This window comes from Cuculus canorus, chromosome 20 (genome assembly GCF_017976375.1).
Source record: "Cuculus canorus isolate bCucCan1 chromosome 20, bCucCan1.pri, whole genome shotgun sequence".
Lineage (NCBI taxonomy): Eukaryota > Metazoa > Chordata > Aves > Cuculiformes > Cuculidae > Cuculus > Cuculus canorus.
Window position 1 is genome coordinate 2,820,934 of NC_071420.1, and position 23,775 is coordinate 2,844,708.

The 23,775-nt window shown below is 40.1% G+C and overlaps 1 protein-coding gene across 1 annotated transcript in view; it reads right to left on the reverse strand.

Annotated features, from left to right (window-relative positions):
- MED13 (mediator complex subunit 13) overlaps positions 1–22,675 on the reverse strand; it is a 53,885-nt gene extending 31,210 nt beyond the window's left edge. Inside the window, exons 1-3 of the mRNA XM_009567371.2 lie at positions 22,482–22,675; positions 20,300–20,534; positions 10,396–10,564 (exon numbers count right to left, since the gene is read on the reverse strand). Coding sequence (XP_009565666.2) covers positions 10,396–10,564; positions 20,300–20,534; positions 22,482–22,547 — 470 coding nt within the window. The 5' untranslated portion in view covers positions 22,548–22,675. The remainder of the gene's footprint in view (positions 1–10,395; positions 10,565–20,299; positions 20,535–22,481) is intronic.
- Between the last annotated feature and the right edge of the window lie 1,100 nt (positions 22,676–23,775).

Below are 23,775 nucleotides of genomic sequence, written 5' to 3' on the forward strand. Positions count from 1 at the left end.
CAGAGATTGGCTGCTAGTACACAGCCTCATCTTAGGAGCAGTCTTCTCAAAACTTACCATAATCTATTAAATATATATATATATTTATATATACACACACATATACATCTATCTCCACTATCTCTCTAAGCCTCTCTCCCCATTCTCAACATCTCATCTCACAGTCAAAAATCCTAATCAAGCAAAAAAGTTACCTACTTATCACTTCGGGATAAATAGGCAAATTACCTTTACAGTCCAGTCAAGGACATGGTAACAGAGAGAAAACTAGTGGTTTCCTGCCTGCTAACAGAGTTCCTCCTCTGCTTTTATTTGCAGACATTTGCTGAAGTATCTCAGAAGATCACTAGATAATTTGCGCAGAGCATCTCCTGACTGACATACAAAAAAAACCTCTATACCTGAACGCTCACAACTTTCACCCTGCATTCAGAGAGAATCAGTGAAGTCCTAAAGGTGCAGATAAAAGAAAACAGTAATAGCTTTTTTAAAAGCTTGCATTGATATCTTCCTTTTTTTTTTTGTTTTATACTTTGAAAATTATGACCAGGTATTGTTGCACGTACATAAGAGGTAAAGAGCAAAGGATGGAATTTTAAGAGAAAATTCTGTAAACAAAATCCTAGTTCTCCCAAAACTGTCATTCTCGTGCCTGACCCCGAATACGAAGTTTCTCCATTAAGATTTCTAATATTTCTAACTAACTTTTCTAACTAACTTTAACTTCATTAAAGCCCCAATCACAGAACTTCAATATTAATAATCCAGTTTCCAAATGATTTCTGAATAAAGAAGTTATGAAGGGTCTTCAAAACAAGCATTCTTTATTAATTTTGATGTGAACACGCCAGAATTTAGAGAGAATAAGTTCCAATACTGAAAGGAAATGGAAAAAAAAAAAAAAGAAAGAAACAAAAAAAACACTGTGTCTTTGGAAGTAATGCTGTTTCAAGCAACCTTCAGTCCTTATGGTCCATTAAAATACATTAGTATATAAAGCATTTTGATTCCCCCATGCTCCTCCTTCACTCTACAGTCATACAAAACACAGATGTTTTGTTTTAGAGACAAAGGATGATGGTGAAAAGAAGCAGATATTGATGTGGACAACTCCTATACAATTTCCACTTCCACCTTTGTAAGAGAAACTGAAAGGTAGGCGGGGAAAGCACACTAAAATTTACATATACATGAAGTTTCTACATCTGCATCAGCAATACCTCCTCGACAGAAAGGTAATTTTGTCCGGGTTTTGCCTTCACATTAGTACTTACGTAAAGCTTTATATCTTCCAAGCGCTTCATAAACATTAGCTGTATTCAAACCTCACTAATCCACACTTCCCTAGATTGTATGCTTCAAATCAGAACTAGGGCTGCAAGGCAGGAGACGGAACACCAGCAGAAGCAGCAAGGAAGCCTCCAACTAAAAACCCTACAGCACATTCAACACCAAATTCAAACCAGCATCCAAATGTTTCAGCTGAAACAGAATGGGGCTCGGAGGGGGTGCTTTGTTTTGGTTTTTTGTTTGGCTGGTTTTGTTTTGGGTGGAGGTTTTTTGGGGTTTTTTTGTTTTGTTTTTAATATAATTACTGTCTCGTGTTTTCCCAGCTTGTCTTTGTAAATTACTTCTGAGTTGAACCAAGAGTAGCTTACAAAGTTAAAGCGTCGCTAACCCTATCAAAACACTTACTATACCCTTATAAATTACATACTTTCTCCTGCCATTTCCTAGATAAGGAAAATGGACGTCGCAAAGCAAAATTACTGTCCCAGAACTAATGGCTGTCACAATTAGCATTCTATCGTCTCCCTTCCAGTGGGGTAGAACACACCTTGTTTAAGAACACAAACACATCAGCTACAATTTTAAGTCTCTAATTAATATGCATCATTATTTCAGACTGTTACAAAACATTTGCCAAAAATTGGTACATCTTGGCCAGCCCCCAGAAGCCCTCGGGGCATTTTGCCCAAGAATCAATATATCATGACTGGCTGACAACAATTATCAACAGCAGCAACAGAGCTGAGAGTTCACAACCGATGCATCACCGCTGCCCAAACAGAAGCACCTCCAAATAGTTATTCTTCACTACAGACCATTTTGGTAAGTCATTTAAATAAATTCCAAGTATCAAAGAAGCTCCTTTTGAAGAGGTGACAATTGCCTTCTACAGTAAATTCTTGGGCTGGAGAAGATAGTCTTATAATTAAGTAGCTTCTTCTGGAAATACAGATTTAAATAGAAACAAGGGTTAAGGTGACACACCAAGAGGCCCTAAAGACCTTTTGTATTCAGTTATTTGCCGTTTTTTTCTTTTTCCTTTAACCAGCTAGAGACACAACACTATAGCAACCAGCACAGGATAGAAAACAAAACGTGACTGCCAAAGAGTAATTCTTGAGGAGTTACATACCTGACCACGTGCTCCACAGGCACTACATCGTCCTCTGCTCTACCATACATTACACCACACTCATTGTGCTTTGTCAGGCAACCCTCTAAGGCTTTTCGTCAAGGAGAAGAAAGAGAGGAGCTGCCAAGCCACTCAAGGCTTCCCGAGCTAACGGAAGAAAGGCAGAAGCAGCTCCCACAAGGCAACCCACCGTCTACCTTTCCTTTGTAAGTACTGGTTGAGAATAGCTCCCTGTGACTATATACATCTTCCAGGTATAGCCAGAACGCTGCAATGCACTAACGAAGAGAAGCTTCCTCTGCAGCCACCTTCACACCCATACTGCTTCAACAGTCAGTCTTGTTTCAAACACAGCATCTTCAATTTCCACTCACCACCCATCGTCCTGAATTACTAAACTCCATAACTTTAATTCAGACTAGAAAGGAGCAGGAAATTAAGCAGGCATTTGCTGCAATAAGCAAAATATGAAATAAGTAACACACTAAAATCAGATTGTTATATTAACACAGCACCAAACATAACTATCAGGAAAAACATTGGAATTTTCTTGTTTTTAGAAATTAAGAGAGAAAGAAAAAGAGAAGAAAAACACAACACAAGGCAACTACACACATTGTTTCAATTATTAAATACTTCAAGAGCTTTCCTTGGTTTTGTTTGTGAAGTGCTGGGGGCTGAAGGAAACGGAGGAGAAGAGAAATCAGTTCCTAGTTTTCTCAGAATATGCTATCATACATCCTCATTACATTGCAGTACTACTATCTACGATAAGAGTTTGAATCATCATTAATCAAGTCACAAACATGCCTTTCCTGCCCGTGGCTACAAGTTCCCCTCGAACATCAGGGTTTGGATCAGCCCCATCAGAAGGTCTGCACTTCAAGCAGACACAGTGGCATTAATATCCTTAATGTGAAAGCTCAAAGAAATCCAAACAAATCCACATCTACATTTTCTAGCAAGTTACATATTCTGTATCCTAACACGAAGTAATAAGACCTCAAAATACAGTTGCTTCTCTAACTACTGACAAAAAGATGGGAACAGCAGCATCTCAGATTAACTCCCTATGGTCATAAAGGTAAATATAGCAGAAAGCTGATTTTGATGATAACACAAAGCAAAAAACATAGCTAATAGCAAAGTAGAAAAAAAACCTTCCAGTTCAAAGCACATCAATAATGACTACTGTCAAAAGGCTCTCCAAAATATTTTCCACACAGCAGAGAATGTTTTGATTTTAGTTAGACCTGCAAGTTAAAAATATTTATTCCACAGCCAAGATCCTGCGCTAAAACAAATGTAGCAAGTGACCTGTATTCCAGAATAAATCATATTCACCTGAAAGACTTCCACATTTTTAAATTAACTTCACTATTAATGAGCTTTGCTTCATCCCAATAAAAACAAGGCTGAAACAAAGGATTTTATTTTTGTAGACTAGTAAAGCCATAGTATGATGACATCTTACACAGAAGCAAAGCTGAAATTTTTCAGAATGCATCTAGAAGTTTATATACACACAAAAAAGTAAATATTTGTCCAGACACAACAATTACAAGCGATAATACAAAAAGAGTTTGCTTACGTTCCTGTATTTCAGAACTTAAATGAGACTAATAAACCTGCCATCTTATATTTTAGCATCCTTTAATTATTGAGGATGCAAATCACAATTATCTGAACTTGAGCTTTCACAATGAAATATATACATGTGCTATAAAGAATAAGAATCCAGAACATATTTGGAAAACAGATAATAGCTAGACGCTATTTCAAAAACAGCGTAACAGCTTTCAGTGTATTGCTCTTTCCCATCCTGAAACATTTACAAACATTTGTTAAGCCAGATTTTTTCAAAGTTCAAAATTTAAATGCATTATAACATTTTTATTTAACAAAATCTGAAGTATCTGTATGATTTTTGTATTATCTTATTGTTCAGTGATCAAGAGCATAAATTTATTGTTGAAAGCTAACACACAAGAGCCACATCAGTTTTTCATTTTTCCTGATGAACCAATTACCACTGTAACTTCAGCCAAATAAGAGAAAACTGCTTTGTGATGTAAAGTGCTAAATTTGTCTGCTTGTAGTCTCTGTAGCAACCCAATATTCCAAAGAGACAATCATGTGATCAATGCTCTCAGCTCCTGCTGTTTATCCTGCACTGTCCTACTTACAGCAGCTCTCAATTCCAGCTGTCTACAGTAAAAGGAAAAACATCACCTGCTCTCCTGCCGGTGCACGATGCCAGCACAGGCTCATTAGAGCTGTAGTATAAAAATGTTGACATTGTTTGATTTAAAGATTAACACAGGGAGGAAATTTAGACCAAAAAAAGCTGAGCCGACTTAACAGAAAATATTCCAATAGTATTAGGGAAGAGCCATGTAGTTTCAGCTACTAAGGTTTCAAATTTAAGATACAGAAATGAATGCAAAACTTGTGGCTGCATGGTTTTCTTGCATAATTAACTCTCACAAATGAAGAGCTTTGAGCTTTAGCACTCAGAAATCTCCACATTCGGTTCCTTAATAATAATTCACAGCATCATTCTACAGGGAGCAAGAAGCAAACTACTCCATTCCTATGGAAAGAGGACCCATGGGAAATATGACAAAGGCAGCCAAACAGGGGGATAAGGCAGAAATGTGGGCTCAGGACCAAAAGCACAGCATCCCTTTGTCTTAAGGGCAGTGAAGACCAAATAGGCAACAGCTGATCTTATTCATGGTGTTACGTTATCAATACAAACATCTCCGAAGTAGGCAGCAAGATAATTTCCATGGTCCAAATGAAAAAAGTATCCCCACTCCTGCCATGGCCATTCAAGACTGCAGAGTTGCCAATACACTTGCTCCAAAACTCAGGAGTCCCATCCATTGTGGCTAGTTTTACCTCTTCCTCCCAGCAAGACGAGGTAGAGAAAGAAAAATAAATACATTCAGAACTATGATAAGCACACCTTCAAATCAAGATAACCAAATGTACGAAGGCTTATTAAAAATCCTGCATCTAGAATATTTTTCAGCAGTCGCTTCCCATGAAGTCACATGCTTATTATTTACATCAGGTAGATAAAATAGGATTTTCATTTAAAAAAATAAAAGAACAGTGGACTGGCATTATAAAATCCAGTATCCAGGCAGCCAAACAGCATTACCTGTGAAACCTGTGCAACAAGTTTCATTTTGTAAGCTCTGATAAGCTTATCACTTATGATTTTCCAAGTTGGTTTTTGGTTTTGGGTGGGTATTTTTTGTTTGACTGTTTTGAGTGTGGTAATTTTGTGTGTGTGTGTTTCGGTTTTTAAGTGAACTTGTCAGACAAAAGGCAACCATGAAAGTAACATAGTAGCTTCCAGTATTCTAGATTTTCAGTTGTCTATGGGATCCACCCACAAAAACCAGATTACTCCGGTTATTTGCTTACTGGTATTTCAATCGTGTTAAAGTTTAGCCAGTTGAAGTTTTGCTAATAACTACAGGGGATATCATCCACATAAGCACTTCATAATTTTGTTTCATTATGAATGGCAGATTTAATTTCAATTAAGGAATTCTATCAAAAACAGCTTTTAATCTGACAGGTTTCCTAAATATATTTATTCCAGGTCTACACTATATTTTACCATCCAGCTGGCAAGAGGAAGTCTCATCCAAGGGCTGTTATTTGAGCAGTCTAACCAGGTCGACAGGCAGCTGGAGATTGTGATCTGCTGGATCCATCTCATACATTTATAGAGTGGATTTTTGAATAAAGCATCCACAACCATATTTCTGAACACAGCAATAACAACACAATAAGTTGTAACAGAGAAAAGACAAAGACATTCCTATTTGTCAAATGTTGTAATTTAATATGCAGTCATTGAAACCACATTATTGAGCTTCTGTAACCTGCCTGCTTCAAGCGATTGAAAAAGGTTGTGACAAATAGTAAGGCAATGATTTTTTTTTTTTCCTGTTTGGTTATAGCTAAGACTACCAGCAAACCCTTTTCTTTAGTCTTTTATAGGACTCTTCTGCTGACCCCCATCATCCATTCCTAAAAACCAAGTCACCGACTTAGAAATGAGCAACAATAAAAAGCACACCGCACACGCTTTAGGGAGTGAGCTACTCCATTCCTGCCCTATCTAAAAACAGAAGTGGAACCAGCATACTTGAAAACCTCAGACAGTCTCCTCGGGCATGGTAATTGTGACTTCTTCTAACAGATCAAATATCACTAAATACATGACTGTCTCACTTGTCTCAGTGCTGGTTTTAGACTGAGGAGAAGCATGGGGTGGGAAGCGCAGGTCATCGTTATTACCTGCAACCTTGTCAACCTGCGCCATGCGACTGCGTAACACAAACATCTGAGGTTTGTGCTTTTTCCATAGCAAAAGTTTTTAAGAGGTATCATACAATAAGATGAGCTCAGCTCAAGCAAGTTTGTTTGTTTGTTTGTGTTAGGAGTCATATCATTAGACATAATTAAACAGTGAACACTTAAAACTACCTAATTCTTACTTTCTTGCTCATCTATTCACATGCCCCAATGGCATCAGCTTACAAACATTAAGGAATGTCCTTTCAAAATTAAAATATATGCAACACAATGATGAAATGGACTCTTTTTTAATATAACCTTAAACAAGGAGAAGAAATAACAAGAGCAACAAAGGAAGCTGTGAGTGCCTGAGGATCTGTCACCACAGCCAAACACCAATTAGAAAGCACAGCCTTACCTCTGCTGCACTAGCACAGACACACAAAAAGCTAAATACGCCTGACTTCTACTGTTGGGAAACCAGAGAACGCAAAACCCCACATTCTGGAACCACAGGCTTTCAAACAGAACTCAGAATAATCCAGATGAGATCAGCTTCAAATGAAAGCAACGGTTCTAGTAGCCCATCCTTCAAAGAAAAAGTGAAGAAGTAGGACTGAGGTCCTGCATATCACTTAACCAGAGCTGCAGAAAGCACATGTTTAAAAGTTACCTCCACAGTCAACAGCACCAACTACTCAGCTTCTAATCAAAGTCTCCGGAACTAAAGATTGCCAGCAAGAACAACCAACCTGATTGAAATCAGAGAGAACAAGTCTACAGAGCAGCCAGCCAAGCCCCAACAGGCAAGGCAGCGTAAGCCACAATCTAAAGCAGACTGGTAGCAGACTTCACATCCCCAGTATATCAAGTGCCTCTAAATTATACAAGCACATGGATTCTATCTCAAGGCTTCTGAATGTTAATGCAAGAACAGTCCCAAATAAAGCAAAGCATACGTAACAATAAGGGATGGAAGTAGGTACTAAAGATAACAGTAACAAGGTCTGAAATGAAGCAAGACACCACTCATGCAGGGATACCAGAGAGCTGAGCAAAGCCTTCCTGGTTTTGGGTACATGCAGTTTCTTCCTGCACTTCTTCCACTATTCAATGTTTTCTAAGAAGGAAAGAACAGATAAAAATATACCAACACCATCACAGGTAACTTTCTCCTTCCTTGAGAATGAGATATACCTTGAATCGACACAAGCAATACAGAGCAGTAATCAAAACCTTCCTGAACAGAAAGGCTTTCCCTCTGACAGATGCAACACCTGCCACATTCACCTGCGGCCACTTCTGCATAGGAGAACCACTACTTGGAGAGGAGATACATATATTTCTAACAGTCTTCTGAAAAAGACTCTACTCTTCCTACATCAAGCAGCTAGTACGACACGCTTGAGGTCAGCATTATGACTGTGACTATTCCTACTTCTTGAAAGATGGTGAAAAACACAAAAAGACAAAAATATAGTTTCAAAACTGTTCTGATTCTTAAGATACATGCATCCATAATCATGAACAGAAGAGTGACTTTGAGGAGGAGTTGGTGGTGGCTTGTTTTAGTTCTTAATTAAGTCAGCCACATCTACAAAGAAAGATAAATTTAGTATAGATCTAGTTAATTAAATGGATCCTAAGGAAGGAAAAATACACAGGAGCTACCTAGAACTAACAAAATATAGACTTTAACTAAACCTCTTACCACACTGGTAAGAAACATCAGCATCCCAGGTGCAACATTCAGAGGATTTTCTAGGCAGGCTGCAAGTCCTTTTATGTCGAGTTTGCTGCAGTGTCACACTTAACATTCAATAAGAGAGAAATGTCCCTTTTGACTAGAAGAGTATTCCAATTTATACAAGAGACCAAAATCCACTCAAACCGCTCCACTTGACATCGCCTCCTCAATCACAGTGACACACTCTACAGAGGTGGCATCACAACACACCTATTTCAATGATCTTGGTTTCTTCCACGGAGGCCAGAACCGATATCTCTGAACAGCCCAACTTTCCAGACAGTAGAGATATTCCAAATTCTAGATAGTCCTAGAAGGGGTGAGCCAAATATGCCACGAGTATGCACATCTGTTAACCATTCCCCTCACTTAATTTCATAAAGCCAGTACTCAGAATATCACGTGGTATTGAGCTATCTGGTAGGACACGCTGATTTCTCTACAGTGAAATTGTCTCACACAGATCTGTCTAATCTCTCTCCATATTTTTCCAGTAGTTCTGGACTACTCATGATGAAGCCGTTGTGTGGGTAAGTACACAATTCCTTCGGTTATTTTCATCAAGCATGCTGACCTTCTGACCTTCTTAAAAAAGAATCAGAGTCTCTAAATTAAACAAACATTGCTATTTTATTTTAAAAGCTTTCATCAGCTTTTCCAGCTGCTGCAGCGAGCTTTACAGAATTACTGTAAGAGATGCCATGCGATAACTAATGCTAGTTTCAAACGGCAATTTGGAAAACCAGTTCCTCAAATGAAAAAAGCTCAGACTTTGCCAAAACAATACTGGTCTAAACAGTTAAAAGTAAACTCTTTACTATCGGTTCATAGCAACAACACACAGAAGAAATGGGTGGACAAGGACACCCCAGAGAGGAAATATTTGCCCTGACCAGGGTGGAGAAAGATGCCCAGAACTAAAGGACCAGTTTATAAATAAATTAAAAGCAGCATTTCACAACTAGTAATAGAAATACACACAAACATGTGCTTCTGCTTCTTTTGCTCCAGAACAGCTCTCATTTTCTTTCAAGTTTAAATTTATAGCAGAAGATGACAACAATACCAACTCCACACCCAAAAAGCAAAGCCACTAATCTTAAAATGTCCTGCATGCAAGACTTAACACATACACACACACATAGGAAAAAAAAAACCAACCCCGATATACACAAAACCCCCATCATCTAAGCTTTAAATTACTTTGGATTTTAAAAGCTGATTTGGGAACAGCGATTAAACTTGTTCCAGCTAACCTAGTTTTTATTCATTTCATTATTTATTGCTAGGCAACATAGACCGTGTCAAACCACGTTAGAACCATGAGAAGAAGTCCTTACAATTTAGATCAAAAATCCTCCTCTCTCCCTCCTCCCCCTCAATGTGGAGGCCACATGTATTCTTTCAATACCAGTATTCCCAGACAACCTTGTTTCTGACCAGGAGCTGACATTTCCAACTCTCTTCTCAATATCTGCCGTAAGATGCAATTTATCCAAACCTCACGTGGTGCCTGTAAACAGCTCTCTAGATCCTGCTCGTTCAAAGAATGACTCTTAACATTTACAATCAGAATTATTCCCAGTCACTAACACTGGCAAGCCCAGAGACCAGGGACCTCTTCACACAGTTATCCTTTTTGTCCTTTCTAGAAGACTCTAGCTTCTTTTCCACCAACTCTATTATTTGTGGTCTGTCTATAAGTACCAGTACTGAAGAGACTGTCTGCTCCCTTTAGGATTACTTCCTTTCATCATAAGGAAGTGCTGAAGTACTCCAAAAAGGCAAAAAAAACAATAAAGATAATAGATCCGGGTTCCCAAACAAACTATAAACACAGTGCTCTTAATTAAATGTTTATTCTAGCACAAACTACTTAACAAAGCAAAATAAAATATCCTACCTTTTGTTTATAGGTTTTTCATCTTTCTCATAAGGCTTCACAAACCACTTCCCAATGCGTACAAAATTCCGATTCATTAAACACCTCTCCAACAGGTTGTGAACGGCTTTGAAAAGTAGAGTCCGACATTCGTAAGAAAGTCCATTCTCCCAAACACCATCTTCCTCTTCTGTAAGGCAAAGGGAAAAACTAAATTAGCATTGAATTCCATCCTTTTATTTAATGCACATATCACAATATCCTTTCCTCTCCCACAAGCTTTTAAGACATTTACAGCATAACATGCAACCAAAAAAAAAAGCCCGTAATATTCAGATAACAACTCTACTCACTTTATAGTAGTATAACTGCTAAAAGCAATAAGCTATAAAAATGTCTCGTCTCCCACAAGAAACAAAGATTCAACAGTGATTTGCACACAACGGGAAACAACCAGCACCAGTACGCTACATATTTCAGCCTGCAAGACTGCTGTATACTGATCTGTCTACACGGTGCCTCATGCTTTGGATAGTCTGAATTACTTACCCTGAAGAGTTACCTGCCTATTATTCTTAGAAATAAATTGCCTGAAGATAAATTTTTAATAGGGCCTAGTGTCTTTATTTACCATTCACTGAGGAAAGCTGCGCACAAATATCATTGATCAGTTGACCCTCAACGTTCAACAATTTGCTACAGGAATGGAAAAAAAAATATCAAAACAACAAAATTCAGAAAACCAGTAAGAGCAACCCGATTCTCCACAGAAGACACCCACGACTGCAAATTTTCCTTTTAATTAAAAATAAAAAAGAAAGATATTTAAGCAGTCTAATTCTGCTTTCTGATCTATACACAGAAGAGAAAAACAGCAAGCAGGAAAACAAAGCCCACTTCGTACTGATAGTATTCTGAAGTGAAACACTGAGATCTTGCGTACCTCACAAATCAAACACAGTCATGGAATCCAACTTACACAAGCCAAGTCAATTTGCCAAATCGGAAAGCAAGATTCATTACAAGAAGCTGCAATCTATTCAACCACTCTGGCGCATAATCAGTGTCTGAGCACAGTTTACGGGCCCTAGAAGCATACGCACTGGTCCAAAGAATTACCACGGCATTACAATTACATTCCACAAGTGAAATGAGGGACACGTGAAAGCTGCTGTAGCATCTCTCAGTTATAAATGCGATATCATTCATCCCCAGCAACACACCAATATGGAGGATAATATAAAAGAATTCAAGATCTTGTCCTTAAATTACTGACAATCGGGTCTTATCTTTACTCCTGCAATTCTTCGTATACCACATTTCACACGTATCCCCGAGGACCTGCTACTGGTCTCCTTGGACTAACCTAGCATAGTTATTCTTATAACGGCACTGCTTTTATACTCCAGGTAGCAGCAAAGACTAGAAGACTGTCTGACATAGATAAGGAGACGTATTTTTACTTCAGTCTCCGGAATAATGTAGGTTGAAAGGGACCTGTGGAGGTCATCTGCTGCAAGTCCCACTCAGAGTTCAAAGCTAGAACAGGCTGCTCGTATCTCGCATTCGTCGCCCCTCATGCCTTCTTTGCACACCTCCAAGAGGCAAGGCTTGGATCCAGGTTTAGTTCCGGAGACAGGTCTTACAATAGTAGCCTGTCTGCTCACCTCTCCTTCATAGAGGATTTTGGTTCCAGCAGCTTTCCACTGGTTTGCTCGATGGTCAGAAAACCTCAGTAACACAGCCAAGTCCTTGCATTTTAAATCCCCCTTTGAAATAAGCCCCTTCACCTTTATCTGGAAGCCACTTACAAGCTTAAAAGGTTGAAATAGTATTAACGAAAGTCTCAATATCCTTAAATTAGAGAGCATGTAGAAAACCAGACACCTAAGAGTTTTATTGAGAAAAAACACAGATTATGACAATAAACAAGCTTTAAGACTAAGAGGACAGAGAAAGGATTTTCAAGATGCTATTACAAACAGAAGGTGGTGGTCATATTAGTGTACTGCTAGATTCCACACAAATGAAAGTACATTTCCACTCAAGATCAGTATTGTGAGTTAAAGAAAATTCCTCCCAGTATCCTTCTCTCTAAGAGACAGAAGAAAAGTAAACAGACAAGCCCCATAATTTACAAATGAAGATGTGTGCATCATTACAGATGAATCATTACATGAAATAATTTTATGGTAAAGACAAGGAAAAGCAAGGAACCGCATTTCCTGCGTAAGAGGCCTCATCGTGAGTTTCCTGCCCCATCACCCTATTCCAGTTTCAAAGACCAGCAAAAACTTGTTGTTAAACACCATAAAGCTGAAAGATAATACAGTAACTCACTAAAGAAACATGGTACAAGCAGCTTGCAACAAACAGCAACAAAGGTCCAAAGTCAAAGGGTACAAAGTGCTTGTGCCAAGAGGACACATTTTTTCCCCAGCTGGGAGATTTGTGGACACACACAAGCGAGCGGCTCTACCCTACAGGCAGCTTTGCTGTTCAGCACACACCGCTCAACTGGTGGCAAACAAGCAGCTCAACAGAGCAAACATTAACTACAAAGCTTAATGATATTGGACTTTAACTGCACAATAAACTCCACACCATTTCAAAGGTTAAATAGTTGGCTTCTCTACGGCTCTCGTAATTCAAAAAAAAAAAACCAACCCAACATTCTAAGAACATCTCCTGCATCAACTACGTGTTACAGAACGAAATAGAAAGAGCTATTTCCAGCCTGTATGTCTAATTTTGTTTTGACATACGAGTGTATCAATAAGGAGAAAGATGCTGAAATCACAAAGATACTGCAGTGTAATTCAAAGCTTCTGTTTTGATGGTCATGCTATGGACACAAAGGAGAGGTTTCAATTTTCTGTAGACACTACAAAGTGCTAGGTATTTCATTTAACATTAATAGCTGTGCTGACAACCAAGTTATGAACAAAAGCTTACATGCAAGAACTTGCCCCAAGATTGTAATTCTTAAGAGCTCTCCTAGCTGTCTTAGTTTATTGCTGAAACAGAGAGCTCTTAGATGAGCATATTATGGGAGAAAGCATAAAGGATTAGATGGAAATTACAATTAAAACGTGAATATTTAAACAGACAGCATGCTGTAAGCATGCTCACTGCTCGGGAAGAAAGTCTGATACCCAAAATAAGACCACCTGTTCAAACCGAAGTGCATCTTGCTAGAGAAAGGGAAGGTTAAATAAGATGACAGTTAAAGAAACCCTCATTTCAGAACATTATTCAAATTCATGCAAAAATATAGCAGTAAGTGTTCTGTGTCTTTCTGAAGTCTATTTAGTCATCTTCCCCCCTCCCCCTTTTTAGGGTGGCAGATAGAAGGAGAAAAACATGACATCTGCTCACATCTCTGAGCTATTTTTCTTCTTCATTCAAATTGTTGTTTCTCGACATCAGAAAAATCCTCCTACTTAATAGAAATTGTGCAAAGTAAACAATTTTTTAAAAGAAAGAGCAAGGAAGAGGCACTTTTGTCTTCCAATCTTAAATTCTTAAACACAATAACTGTAGATGTTCAATCTGATAATAAACCAAAATAAATTGTCAGCTCATTTTAAGAGGGTGTTAAGCCACGATTTCACTTCAGACGAGCGTTATCCACAGAAGTGCTCCAGAAACGTGAAGGTTACAAATATTTTGGTTTTGATTAGTTCTTAGTTGTTCAAACCAGTCAACTCCTCTGCAAAGTACTTTCATATCAATTCATTAAATAAACATACAGAGATATCATCCCACAACAATGAAAGTTTGTTCCCTCCCTCCTTACACCACATATTAAACAGAGTTTAATATCTTAATATCTTAACTGAAACTAAAAATTATCAAAGGGTAAAGAATTCATGGAAACAATAGCCAGGAAAAAGCAACTTCCATGCCACACATAAATAACAAACTTTTCTTAGCCAGCACCTCCTTAATACTACTCCCAGTCAACTCCAATTAATCAGTTGTAGGAGGCTATTTGCTTTCAGTACTTTTATATACTACTTCACTTTCTTCATACAGTTCACCCGAAAGAGTGAAGTTAATTTTAATGCCTCTTAAATTAATATAAGTTATATTGATTATTCAAGGACTGCTAACAAATAAACAGATCTTTGCTTAATGTGTGGTTTTTGCAAGAAATCCGATTTTGAATGTCTTAATCCTGACTTTCTTGAGCTATATTTTAACAGGCAAATATACAGTACTAAAAATGGCATTTTCAAGAACACTTTTAAAGAATGTGGACTTTCTCCCTTCTTCCCTTCAACACATAACTGGCCACATCAGTAAAGCTCCAGTAAACGGCAGCTCTTGAAAAGGCTGCATACGTTTACAACACCATTAAAAATACCTTCCTAACGGTCAATGAGCCTCTAAAATCAGCTATGCAAAGAAACAACTCCCAGCCAAGCCTCCACTTTGGACTACAATCCCCTCATCCAATTGCTTCAATTACAGAGGGAAAACCTATTCCTTAGTATCATGACTGAGATGCATCGTAAAAGTACTACTTACCTTCACAGGCCTCCTTCCTGTCAGCGTTTGACAGCACATCAGTTATAGAAACAGAGTGATGCAAAACTGATTTATACAATCAAACTTCCTATATAAGCTTCAGATTACAAGGGAAGTATAATAAGCAAAGCAGTGTGAAATTGCTGCTGTGTACAATACTGTAATAATATGACAACGCCTCAAGTGAAGTTTTCTATTTAGAAAACCAGATTTTTAAATTCAAATACTTTACAATTAAATAAAATTGCTCAAAGCAAGAATTATCCAGTTAGCCTACTAGAAAATAATTTTGAGGGCCTATGTCCTGTAGGAAATAAGTGGGAAGCAACAGATTTTGTATGAAAAATACAATTAAAAGACACCAACTTAAGAATCCAAGTAAGACAACTTCAGTTTGTTTCTAGCAGTCGTATCAGTTATCTACATTCACTGAGAAGAGTCTAGATACAAGACTCTAGATATCCAAACTAGCTGGAAAGTTTCATCAGCTGAGAAGCAAGCCAAACAGGACCTACTGCCCAAAACACTATACTCGAAACATTCCACACCAATGCAGGTCAGTTCCTGTAGTGCCAGCCCTTTACCAGCATCACATCGATAGGTTTTGTGCTCTCTCTGCTCAGCAGCACGTGCTGCTAAATACTAAAACTTTAAAAGCAGGACCTTTTTTCTAAGTGTGTGCCTGTTTCTAAGGATAACAAGGTAACAGCTTTCTCCTCCTGACTGTTAGCTGCAAGCTGGGCTGGGCTGGGCTGCAGGGCCAGGAGAAAAGCAAAGCTGAAAACCTTTCTAGCTAAATGCTCCAATATCCTGCAATATCAGCACTGCCTTTAGGTCATTCCACAAGCAGATGTTTTACTTATATTGTTAAATTTTACCCTTAGTGCCCATGGGGTCACTGCTCTTATTTATACAAGTGTATTAAACACGTGACACGGTACATACAACCAACGTGATAGGATGGAAAATTCTCATTTTATGAGACAAAGTTGTGGGATGATAACTATGTCTTTCATTGTTGTGGGATGATATTTATATCTTTGTTTATTTAATGAATTGATATGAAAGTACTTTGCAGAGGAGTTGACTGGTTTGAACAACTGGTTGACTGGTTTGAGACAAAGTATTTTTCACAGATTTGGTCAGAAGAAAAGGGAAAAGGCAACCTTAAACAGCACCTTTGAGCTGGTACTTTTACAAAGTCACAGAAGTTTTACACAGACCAGTTGGGTAATTTTCGCATGAAGCCTGCCAGCGGTTTTGCTTAAGTGGACACATCTCTGACACGGAGACTGGAAAAATGCTACAGCCTCCACGCTCTACACAGCAAGGAACACTCGTGGTGCCTTTTATTACATACACAGGAAAAGGCGTATCCACCACAGGTAAGTCACAGCCTCACCATACTGACATCAGGTGCAAAACCTTCAGGAAAGGACCCTTCTTTTGTAGGAGTTACATAGTCTTAGGTAGCAAATGGTTTAAAAAAAACCCCGTAAGCCACTGGCTGCACTATTTTCAAAGCTGATTTTGCCAACTGCTTGCAACTGGCAGGCTTTTTTGCAGAACCCTCAGTAGGATAACTGGCTCATACTCCAGTATCCATTGCATTGCAAGTAATGAGACACTGAATGCTGACATCAGCACAAACCAGCTCATAGATCTGTTTGGAGTCAAGGATTTGATCTGGAATAGACAGATATTGAGAACTACACAACACACAGAAGTCTTTGCTGCCACGACTGTTGCTGTTGTTACCAGACAGCATCAACACACAGACATTCCTCCTCATTCTTTCAAGCTCTCCTCACGCCCAGCAAGCAGCTAAGATAGGCATTATTTTTAAACACTTATCCCTCACAGAGGCATGAGGAAGACTGTTCACAAAACAAAAATTGATTAACTTGATATACAACAGGTATGAGGAAAATTCCTTAATTTTTAAACTACATTAACAAGATTTAATAGACACTAGAACAAAAAAGACAACTTATAGCTCACCATATACAAGCTGCAATTTGAAGGTCAAAGGCATATAGAAGCATTCCATTAATCAAATTGCAACCATTTCCATGGGACTATGTCTTGTACATAATTCATACTCAACCGCTCTGTGGTTCGAAACCACCTACTGCCTATTTTTTTAAAAAGACAAGCCTATAGGTAACCACTTAAAAACAAGTACGAACCTATCTGATAAAATAACTGCTGATCAGACCAGTGAGAGACCATTGCCTTCAGAGATGTGAAGAGATGTCCTACTTTAAGGTCTGAGTTGCAGGAATTACTATAATCAAGCCTCACTGTCACTACAAAAGCACAACCTTTGAGGTTGTCAGAGGATAAAATAACATTTCACTAACTTCTGTCTGCCTCTAGCTACATTGGGGTAGAAATAGACTTATGTTTTTTCGGTGTTACATACAGTAAGTAGCTTCCTGGGGAAGGAAAAAAAAAATGATTGAGTGAAGTCAATATTACTAATCAATCAGCATCTCTGAACAAGTCTCCTTTTGACATGCCCCCAGGCAACAACAAACCCTGACCGTCAACAAGACAGTTATCCAAGGCTTGATACGAGAATTCAGATATAGCCAGTAGCAGGCATTCAAACCTATCTCCAGGGCAAAGAACAAACTTCTAGAATGTACAAGCTGAAGAGAGAGATCATTTATTTTTTAATGCGATATGCATAGACGTGCAACCCACAAAACTGCATATTTCCTTCTGAAGGGGACAAAAGGATTCTTGAAGGCTGCCATACTTCAAGTCCCCAAGGGTTGATAACCACGACATGTTCACCAAAACCATGCATCACCAAAAAAAATCAAAAGCTTTCAAAATACCAGCCTTTCCTGAACACGCACAGTTCATCCCAAACAGAGCCAGAATCAAAAGTTACTGACATCGCTCTGGCATATTTCAAACTACAGCTCTTTCAAGGCCACTTTCCCAAGAGAAGCCTGTCCAGAGGCAGTAACGGACAGGCTGGCAGCACCAGACTGCGCTTGGCCCCTCTCTTCCCTCGTCACCCCATCTCTTCCCCGCTTCCCCCCATGTCCATGCTGCTGCAGGGCAATTCTTCACCTACCAACTAGCAAAGTTCTAAATGAGGCAGCACCTTAACCTTCAGCAGCAAACAATTCCCAATCAATTTCGCAGGTAACAAGCCTCTGCTAGGAAGTAATTTATCTTGCCCATTGAAAATGTAACAAGCAATCATTGGGAGAACAGGGCAATGTGAATTACTAGGAGAAATTGTGCACCAATGAAAAAAATCCATTAGGTCTGTGACAAAGGTCAGATAACATTGTTTGGGTTCAGCCATAATTCTGTCTTGTATGAGCTTCACATTAAGATTTTGCGTAACGGGAAAGAAAAAGTGCAAGTGCAGGCTCTCCTCAGCCATCTCCTCCACAATCGAGCTGATTAATAACTTTATCAACTTCTAGCCAGAAGAGCCAAGCAGACTAACACACTCTAAGAAATTATAATGTTTCCTTTTAATTAAAAAGGACACAAAAACACGCCTGCAAAAACCAAGACGTCAGATACTTCTACAGACAGGCATAGGTAACAGTCTCATGAATGATAACCATTTATGTTGAAAAATATTTAACAGCAGGAAGCGCAGACATCCACAGGTGACCTGAACACAAGAAAACGCTCAAAACAATTGCAAAGACGTGGCTGGGAGACACTAATCCTCTACTCTCTCTCTCTCCCTTATGCCCTAAGAAAGGCTAAGAGTTGATAAGTACCTAGGATGATACACGCTTATCCACCTGCGTAAAAGCGTAATTCCATAAAAGCAAACACACAGTGATCTAAAAGTTCAGCCACAGAACACTACTTTCAAAAGGTACCTCTACACTAAATCACTAGTAGATAGACTCAAAAGAGAATGCAAAGCAAGTCGCTCAAACAAATAACTTTGACGGCCAGGTAGTGCAGAAATGCACCCTCCTAATGGCTTAACTTTCATTTGATCTTCCACTCAAAAAATAATGCAACGTATTTGTCTCAATTTAATCCCACCAGCCTACGAAATGCACAGAGATGCTTTCGCACAAGCGCTGGTCTTCGCTCAGGGCAGGCCCAGGCCAAAAATAGCATTTACTCTGAGTTACATCTCAGTCACACAAAGGATGTTCCCTGCAGGTCAAGAAGGAGCTTATTGACAGGGCAAAATAAAGAAGCCTTAAATGCACTGAAACATCAAGCAACCTACAATGTAAGCCCATTATAAGACACAAAGTTTCTAGTTCCAGGACAGAGGGGAATAGGCTCAACATCCCCCATCTCAACATTCAATTGCCCAAAGAAATAGACAACATTTTAGCGCATCAGCTGTTTTTCAGATCATATTGGTTTTGCATGAAAATTCCACACATTATTCAATTGTTTCAAGTCAACTTCCTCAGTGGCACTTCAAACCATATTTGTTCTTCAGCTTATCCACACAGGCAGCATTAACAATTTCTGGTTACTAGGTCACCAAACCTTGGTCTCATTTTACACTTCAGTAATCTCAATACTGTACATTATTTGAAAGGAAATTGGAGTGATGTGACTTTTTTTTTTTCCTAGAATTAGTGCAGGCTCACCACAAGACTCCCATAGACAGTATAAAAACCTAACTTCATCACCTTACTGGTAAGCACTGGAAAACCGTTTACTTCGGGAATTGGAATCAACAAGTAAATATTTTCAAAACAAGACGCCAAGTTGGAAGTACAACAGTATTGAGAAATATAAACATAGACAGTCTTTCAAAAGTCTAAGTTTGAAAGCAGGTACAGGTTCAGAGCACTGGGAAAGGGCGAGAGAGAGGTCATAAAAAATAGGTTTAGAGACTCTTGCATGAAAACAGCGAGCCAGTTTCAGATACCTTCTTTTGAGGGCTCCTCACTGATGATTCGGCTTCCAATCAAAACAACTCCCTTACAGTTCAAGAGTTGCCCAGACCTCTACAATTCTTATTACATAATAAAACGGGGTTTACCATTTGCATTTGAAAGTTTTAATCGCCCAACAAAAGGGATCTCATCAAAACATGTTTAAGACAGCACAGCTGAATCACAGGCACGGCTTTAGGCACAGCTTTCTTGTGAAGAAGCTGCCAAAACTCAGAGGCTTGAGGGTTTTTTTCCAAAAGAAACAAGTCGGAAGCAAAAACTTGTTTCTTGAAAATCCACAGCCCAAGACCACCTATAGGCAGGCAGTAGTGGTCTGATCACTGCACTGCTGTAACAATTTGGGGGAGATTGTAGCGATAAATTTATCTATAGACAAAGTCCACCTAGGACAGACTTTCTATGGGCTGGCAGGAGACAGCTCCAAGCACCAGCATCCTTCTACTGACCAAAAGAAGGTATTAATTTTCTCCTACCTGAGAGATCATGATGAATAAGGTCAGCAAAGTTGGGGTCATCACCCCACCAAAATATCCATAGCTCCCTGCGTCCAGGTCTCTGGTCTCGGCGCCAAACACTGAGTACATCTGCCTTCAGACAGCGACTGAAACTGCTTAAAATAGGGTCCTCTTCCGTGACCGGGAAGAGAATTGGGGCGGATGTTGGACCCTGCCATACGTATCGCTTCCATTTAATCCCAGTTAGATCAGCCTAAGGGAAAGAAAAGAAAAGAACAAGTGTCAGACATCAGAGTAGGTACATCACCGACAATAACATCCTGCTATAACGAGGTATGGCACACGAAGAGGAGGATAGAAAGAAGAAAGTATCAATCCAACATAATTTAACAGAAACCATACTTGTAAGTCTTGTGTACCTTAGAAGATAAACTGGAAATAATCAGGCACCCTGTTTTAAAACCTCCTTCAATAACTGCAGTAAAGCAAAAACTCTTAATTTCCACCGCAGCTTTAAGATCACAGAAAGTCAGAGCTGATTTAAAATACAGTGAAAAACGAGTGAATAATCTAATTATTTGCAGAGTGCAACTGCAAACTGTCTAATCTCCTAAACACTTGCCTTAGCAAAGAACGTCATTCTTTTTGCTTGCTTATGCATACACTACCTTTTCAATCCAAGATTACTCTAAGGAAACAGGTAATATAATAAAAATCTAACCCAAGCGTACATTCTTCCAGTCACCTACTACCTTGGAAAATTTCACAAGTTTCTCCATTGTAAACACCCTCCACACAGGAAGCCTCTCAAGTACATTTATTTTACCAAGAGCTACCGTGCTTTTCATTTCTCACACCACAATTTAAGAATTTCAATCCCGGCTTTATTATTAAATTATACATCAGACTTGCGTCGACGTTACGATCCACTAAATCCCCTCCTAGGCAAAAAAATCACTTGATGAAGGGAAAAGAGTTCCTACTACATGTGATGGGAAACAGACAATTCCTGGATTATCGCCAATACAATCCCATCCCAAGTCTTAGCGCCAAGTTGGGGTTTTTTTTTCAGATGGGGACGGTCACCTCAAGGCAGGTAGTGGGGGCACTGCCCCGGGTTCTCTCTGAGAAGGCAGAACAAGGTAGGCTGGCATTTGGCTAACTCTTCACTAGGGTTTTTTTCCTCCTCCCCAACATGACAATACACAAAAGGTTAGTGCAACGTTTAAACGTAACATGGCAGCCTTCCCACCTTCCGAGGGAGAAGAAATCTAGATGAAAGGCAGGGAGTCTGCAACAGTTGATACTTCAGAAAGACTTTAGGATTTAAAAATGCTAACGTGGAGCTGCAGGCCCGATGCAGGCTGCAGGCATATCCAGGCTGTCCACATTCCCCTCCATCCAAAAAAAATCTCAGCACCACAGCTTGGCACAGGGTTTTTTTTACTTATAACCATCTCTAGAATAATAAATATCAAGCGGTCAGCTAACATGAGCTAATTTGCATCAAAAAAAAAAGCAGATGAAAGAGCTCAGCACAACCACCAAAAATTGCATCGCGGTGCAGTTCAATCCGATTCGCTTCGGGAGTTGCCAAAAATCAACAAATTTGAAGGAGCTCGTTTAAAAAGACTACAAAATGGTGCACAACAAACCAGGAGATACCACCGGCTTCCCAGGGTGGTTATCACAGAGCAGAGCTCCAGAATAAAAACAAACAGCGAGAGGGATTGGCTTTAAAGGCGAGGAAAGAGAGAGAGGTTTGGGGGTCTGCCGGGATGTCACGAGTGGGGCGAGAAAAGGAGAAAGTTGCCGGAGCGGCGGGGCTGGGGAGGGAAGGAGCAGCACATCTCCTTACCTCCTGCGAGAATATCGCGTTGAGGAGCGGAGATGGGGAAGATAGGGAGAAAGGAGGAAAAGTTGCAGGCGAGAGAAGGGGAGGAAAAGGCGAGCCGGAGGGAGGTTAGAACCCAGGAAGAAAAGCGGAGGGAGGGGCGAGGCGAGACAGACAGCGATGGAGGGGGAACCAGAGGGGCATGGGAGAGTTGGCTGGCTCCAGGCAGGGCCTACTCCGAGGACTCATCCAACAGAAGCTATGCTAAAAATGGCTGCTTTGCTTCCACTGCCCCTTCCCTCCCCTCCCCCCCAAACCTCCTCTTCCCTTCCCCTCCGTGTCTGCCGCGCGTGAGCCGGCGCTTACCAGGCAGAAGAGGTTGGAATGGCAATCCTCCAGGCTGGCCCCGTTCGGCACGAAGCAGGAACTCATCCTCACAGCCACAACCCACACGCCATTATCCCACAGCCTCCGACAAGAAAGAAAGAGACAGACAGAGAGAGAGAGAGACAGACAGCGAGAGGGGACGGGGGGGGAGGGGGGACCATGCACAGCCACAAATAATAATAATACAATTAAATAGGGGGATTTACATACAGACACACGCACGCGAAATAGCGGCGGGATAAATAACCCTGGAGGAGAGTGGTATCGGGGGAAAATATATATTAAAAAAAAAAAATTAATTAAAAAAAAATTTTAAGAGAAACTCGGAACGTTTTCTCTTCTTCTGAATAACAAACGGGGGGGGGGTAAAGCCACCGTGGAAGGGGAGAACAGAAAGAGGGAGGTGGTAAGTAATCCAACGACGGGAGATTAAGATCGAAATCCTCCCTGTTCCTCTTGTCTTCTCGTTCGCATAAGGAGAGGAGGGAGAGGAGGTAAAGTGAAGGGGTAATTGATCCAACGAGAGAATAAAAATGGGGTAATTAATCCAGGGGGGCTAGGGGTAAAAATCAGCTGACATCCCTCCTTCCTCTCTTCTCAGATGCCAAGCAAGAGAAGTAGGAAAAAAAAAATAAATAATCCAGCGGGGGCAATTAATCCAGAAACCTCCCTCCTCTTCCTCCTGCTTCTTTAGTCCTCAGACGAGAAAGGGGCAAATCGTGGAATGACTGGGAAGGATTGGCTGTGGGAGGGAGAAAAATCCAGGCTCGTCTCTTCGGAGTCCGAGGGCAACAGGGTGTGTGTGGGGGGGGGTCAGATTCTGCTCCCCTGCTCCAAAAATCTTCCAAATAAATTAAAATTTAAAACCATAAAAACAAACTTCAGGGGCTGAAGAATTCGTAAAGGCAGGACAAGAAAAATTTCCTGGGGTGTACCCCAAAAAAACATCTGCGGGGGCAGGAGAGGGGGGAAGGCGTTCCTGGAGAGAAAGGGCCGCAAAAGTGTCCTCGGCAGCCGAGCAGGGGGCAAAATTCCCCTGTGGAAACCCCCCCCTTTCGCCGAAAAAAGGAAAAAAGAAAAACACGGTCGAGGGCGAAAGCAAAATATCCTCCTTCGGGTAAAAACAAAAATCCTTCCGTGGGGGGTGAGGGGGAAAGGAGGGAGAAGGGTGGGAAGGAGGGAATCGCGGGTGACCCTCGAGTCTCTTCGGCGGAGGATGGAGGCGCCGATCCCGGTCCCTGCGGGGGAGGAGGAGGAGGAGGAGCGGGTCAGA